Raw genomic sequence first — 5,196 nt, 5'->3', positions numbered from 1 at the left:
CATGGCGAAGCGTCCGTCCGTCCGTCAATATTTGCTTCAAATCACTACTAGTCAAAATGTTATTGGATTTTGACCAAATTTGGTCTGAAACATCCTTGGCACAAGGGGATCAGATTTTGCATAAATGGTGACTCTGACCCCTAAGGGACCGGCGAGGCATGACCCAATAGGGGAAATGGAGGCAATTACTTTAAATCGCTACTAGTCATAAAGATATAAATGGATTTGAACCCAATTTAGTCAGAACCATACTTTGGGGTAGGGGAACATATTTTGCAGAAATGGTGACTCTGATCCCAAGGGGCAAAATAGGGGAAATTGAGGTAATTCCTTTAAATCGCTACTAGTAATAAAGTTATGAATGGATTTAAACCCAATTTAGTCGGAAACATCCTTGGGGAAATGGAACAAATATATTGCATAAATGGTGACTCTGACACACGAGGGGCCAAAGGAGTAGGGCTCAATAGGGGAAATAGAGTAAATTCCTCTATATCGCTACTTCTCATCAAGTTATTTATGGATTTTAAATTAATTTGGTCAGAAAGATCCTTTGGGGAAGGGGAACCGATTTTGCATAAATGGTGACTCTGACCCCGAGGGCCAAAGCGGCGGGGCCCAATAGGGGAAATAGAGGTAATTAATTGAACTTGATACTAGTCATTCAGTTATGAATGGATTTGAACCCAATTTGGTCAGAAACATCCTTGAGGAAAGCGAAACAGATTTTGCATTTAATGATGACTCGAAGTTTTGGGCCACATAGGGGAAATAAATGTAATTACAATGTACTTTCAATCGATATTAATCATAGAGTTATGAATGCATGTTTGAAACTTGGAGAGTCTGGACTTCGTTATTTCTTTAAAGCAGTTGGGATTCCCACACTTTAAGCATATAAAGCATTGTTTGAGGTTGACAAATAAAATGCATTTAACATGAACACTAGGCCTATTTGACATTTGGTCAAATCCAACCAGGTGAGCAATACAGGCCCTGTGGGCCTCTTGTTACAGCTATCACATACTACTGTGCTGTAGTAGTTTATAACTATCACATACTGCTGTACTGTATACGCAGTAGTTTTATTATAGCTATCACATACCGCCTGAACATCTATAGTGCTGCTGGATTTAAGGCTGGGTGCAAATCCTGTATCTAAGCAATAGCTATTAACTGAGAACAAAATCTTTTTATAACTCTGTAACATGATCATAATTTGACAAAGGATATACTAGAACCTTATTACCTCACTTTTCCACTAATTGTTAGTTCTTTTTATAATTACCTCCCTTTGACCATAAAAATCAATATATTCATAAAAAAAAATTCATCTCCATAGATATTTCATCTCCATTGACTCTATATACATATATTTCTTATAGTTTTTCACTTTCAATTGTTTTAGTTTAATTCTACTATTGTTCTGTTTGTATTGGGGAAGACTTATATAGGCCAAGCCTGCTGTCTAACCCATTTGTATAAATGTTATACAATAAAATATGTTGAAATGAAATCACATACCGCTGTACTGTAGTAGTTTTACATTACCACCACAAAACACTACCCACAGCACATCTTCCCTGTCTACGCCTACAGCCCATGTCCAGTATATGTCTGTGTATATGATCTTGAGGAACTCACCACCTCCACTGAGGAGTAGGACCCTGTGGTTGTTACAGTCCCCTATGATGAGGTTTCCCATGCTATCATACACCACACTCCGGGGGTTAAATGGTTCACCTCCTGTTTGTGATGTTTTATATGTACTGGGGATGTCACCTCTGTATACAAACAGTTCCTTGAAGTTAGTATCCATGACAACAACATGTTTGTTTCCATCACCACCATCATCTCTATTGCTGAAATCAATCACTGCGAAATTTTGAGTGACAGGACACTCTGTTATCCTGTGTGGGGTACACACTAATGGTTTCCCAGTCCCTACAGCCTTTGTAGTGAGCACCATCTGAAATTGTGTGGTAAATTTAGAGATGTGTTTGACCATTCCCACAATGACATGGTTACTGGCTGTGACAAATAAACACATGGGATTCTCCTTGGTTCTGAATCTGTGTGTCAGTTGTCCTGATACCAGCTCCAGGATGTTGTGTTTTGTGTCACAGACCCACAGTCTGTGTGTTGTTGGTGACAGACTGATGTCATTGATCCAAGCCTTGTGTGTGATGTTCTGTATTACTGTACCCTTCCTGTCCAGAAGAGTTAATGCTTTATAGTACCTGGTCCAGGCCTGGTTATCAGTGGTGGGACATATAGAACAAATGTTACATGGAGACTCCCACTCCTCCACCACCTTGGTCTCTGACAGTAGTTTATACCTTGTCACTGTTTTCTTCCCTTTATCTCCTGATTGTTGTTGTGTAAAGGACTGTCCCTGACCATCTGATGTTGAGACTGACCGATCCTGGTCAGTTGATGTTTGACCTTGACATGAGATGATAACTTTCCCTAAAGCAAGCTTTAGGTGACCTTGAGGATTTTTGTTTGAAGTGAAGCTGACATTACCCAGGACAGGTTTAACAGGTAAATGTATTTGGGAATCTATTTCACATCTTGTATCGTAAATGTTTAAGTCAGAACCCTTCTGAAGTGCTGTCTTACATTCCTGTATTTGTTGTTTGAGTTGTTTATCGTACATCTCCAGGTCCTGTTTGTATTTCTGTATCAGTTTTGAATTGTCCTCTTTCATTTTCTGATAAAGAGAGAGTGTCTCAGCTGTGAGCATGTCAAGATCTTGTTTTAGTTTGTCTGTTTGCATTCTCAACTGATGTGACAGTTTCTCAAATGTACTGTCATTGTCTCTAAGGAGTGTATCAGTAGAGGTGATGTATTTACCAATTTGTACCTGGTCATTTTGTTCTGTTCTGTCAATAAAGTTTTTAATGTCTTGTTTCTTCTGAGGAGTGATTTCACTGAACTCACAAACTGGATGGTTTTTGTGAATAGAGGAAAGGCATTTTGGACAAACTAATTCTTGACATTTTTCACAACAGAATTCCAGTTGTTTCCCCTTGTGATGAACACAGGTTGTCTGACCTTTTGTACGGATAGGTATTTTAGCTGTTGCCATTTTGATGAAAATTACAATTTCAGTTGTTATAGCAATATTGTATTATTATCAAATAAATTTGAGTTTTGTTTGATGTATTTGAAGAATGAATTCCTGGTAATACTGTCCGTCCAGTATATGTTTATGTTAAACAATCAGTAATGTAAAAACACAAGAGAATGACTACCTCATGATGTCACAGGGTTACTGTGATGATCCAAGTTGTCCATCCACAGCATCAGAATGTTAATTTACATCGTCCATATTTCTCTACCTTCAGAATTCTCAGCTACATTAATTTACACTGTCCATATTTCTCTACCTTCAAAATTCACAGCCACACTAATTTACAATGTCCATATTTCTCTACCTTCAGAATTCCCAGCCACACTAATTTACACTGTCCATATGTCTCTCCCTTCAGAATTCACGGCCACACTAATTTACACTGTCCATATTTCTCTACCTTTAGAATTCACAGCCACACTGATTAACTTCCTTCTTGATAAATCTGTGACTTTATGACTAAATATTTCAAGTTTGAACCATAATTTAAACTTTAAAATTTAAAATTTTTCGTCAAAACTTAAATCAACTGAATTGAACAATCATTCTGATCGGTAACTAATGTAAACAAACGTGGGATCTCGGGATAAACGCCCACGGGAATGTGTAGATCTACCTATTCTGGTGTTATCTGATCGATTTTCTGGTTGAGTGAGGTAGCCGACAGACATACAATTGTATAGAAATAAAGGTAGGAGGCCATTGTGGGTCACGTTTATCAACGGTTCACCTGGGATGTATTGTCTGTTAGGTATGTGTATTGGGTAATAAGATATACCTGTACTGTAGGTATATATACCTGTGTGTTGGGTAATAAGACATACCTGTACTGTAGGTAGATACACCTGTGTATTGGGTAATAATACATACCTGTACTGTAGGTATATATACCTGTGTGTAGTGTAATAAGACATACCTGTACTGTAGGTAGATACACATGTGTATTGGGTAATAAGACATACCTGTACTGTAGGTAGATACACCTGTGTATTGGGTAATAAGACATACCTGTACTGTAGGAATATATACCTGTGTATGGCGTAATAAGATGTACCTGTACTTTGGGTATATACACCTGTGTATTGGGTAATAAGACATACCTGTACTGTGGGTAGATACATCTGTGTGTTGGGTCATAAGACATACCTGTACTGTAGGTAGTTACACCTGTGTGTTGGGTAGTAAGACATACCTTTACTGTGGATAGATACATCTGTGTGTTGAGTAATAAGACATACTTGTACTGTGGGTGGTTATACCTGTGTACTGGGTTATTAGACATACCTGTACTTTGAGTAGATACATCTGTGTGTTGGGTAATAAGACATACCTGTACTGTGGGTGGTTATACCTGTGTACTGGGTTATAAGACATACCTGTACTGTGGGTAGATATACCTGTGTATTAGTAATAAGACATACCTGTACTGTGAGTAGATACATCAGTGTGTTGGGTAATAAGACATACCTGTACTCAGGGTAGATACACCTGTGTATTGGGTAACAAGACATACCTGTACTGCGGGTAGATATGCCTGTGTATTGGGAAATAATACATACCTGTAATGTGGGTAGATGCACCTGTCTGTTGGGTAATAAGACATACCTGTACTGTGGGTAGATGCACCTGTCTGTTGGGTAATAAGACATACCTGTACTGTGGGTAGATACACCTGTGTGTTGGGTAATAAGACATACCTGTACTGTGGGTAGATACACCTGTGTATTGGGTAATAAGACATACCTGTACTGTGGGAATATACATCTGTGTATTGGGTAATAAGACATACATGTACTGTGGGTAGATATACCTGTGTATTGGGTGATAAGACATACCTGTACTGCGGGTAGATATACCTTTGTTTGGGTAATAAGACATACCTGTACTGTGGGTAGATACACCTGTATATTGGGTAATAAGACATACCTGTACTGTGGATATATATACCTGTGTATTGGGTAATAAGACATACCTGTACTGTGGGTAGATACACCTGTGTATTGGGTAATAAGACATACATGTACTGTGGGTAGATATACCTGTGTATTGGGTAATAAGAC

General features: G+C 38.4%; 1 protein-coding gene across 1 annotated transcript; it reads right to left on the bottom strand.

Annotated features, from left to right (window-relative positions):
* Positions 1 to 1,516: 1,516 nt before the first annotated feature.
* LOC117330215 lies at positions 1,517 to 3,091 on the bottom strand. The gene has a single exon (XM_033888437.1). It carries the CDS (start codon positions 3,089 to 3,091, stop codon positions 1,517 to 1,519), a length of 1,575 nt encoding a protein of 524 aa, XP_033744328.1.
* Positions 3,092 to 5,196: the final 2,105 nt, after the last annotated feature.

Source organism: Pecten maximus, chromosome 6 (genome assembly GCF_902652985.1).
Source record: "Pecten maximus chromosome 6, xPecMax1.1, whole genome shotgun sequence".
NCBI lineage: Eukaryota > Metazoa > Mollusca > Bivalvia > Pectinida > Pectinidae > Pecten > Pecten maximus.
This window is presented reverse-complemented; position numbering and strand designations above follow the sequence as displayed.

Excerpts from the sequence above, each read along its gene's own strand:
- LOC117330215 (XM_033888437.1), bottom strand. The coding sequence starts at position 3,091 with ATGGCAACAGCTAAAATACCTATCCGTACAAAAGGTCAGACAACCTGT.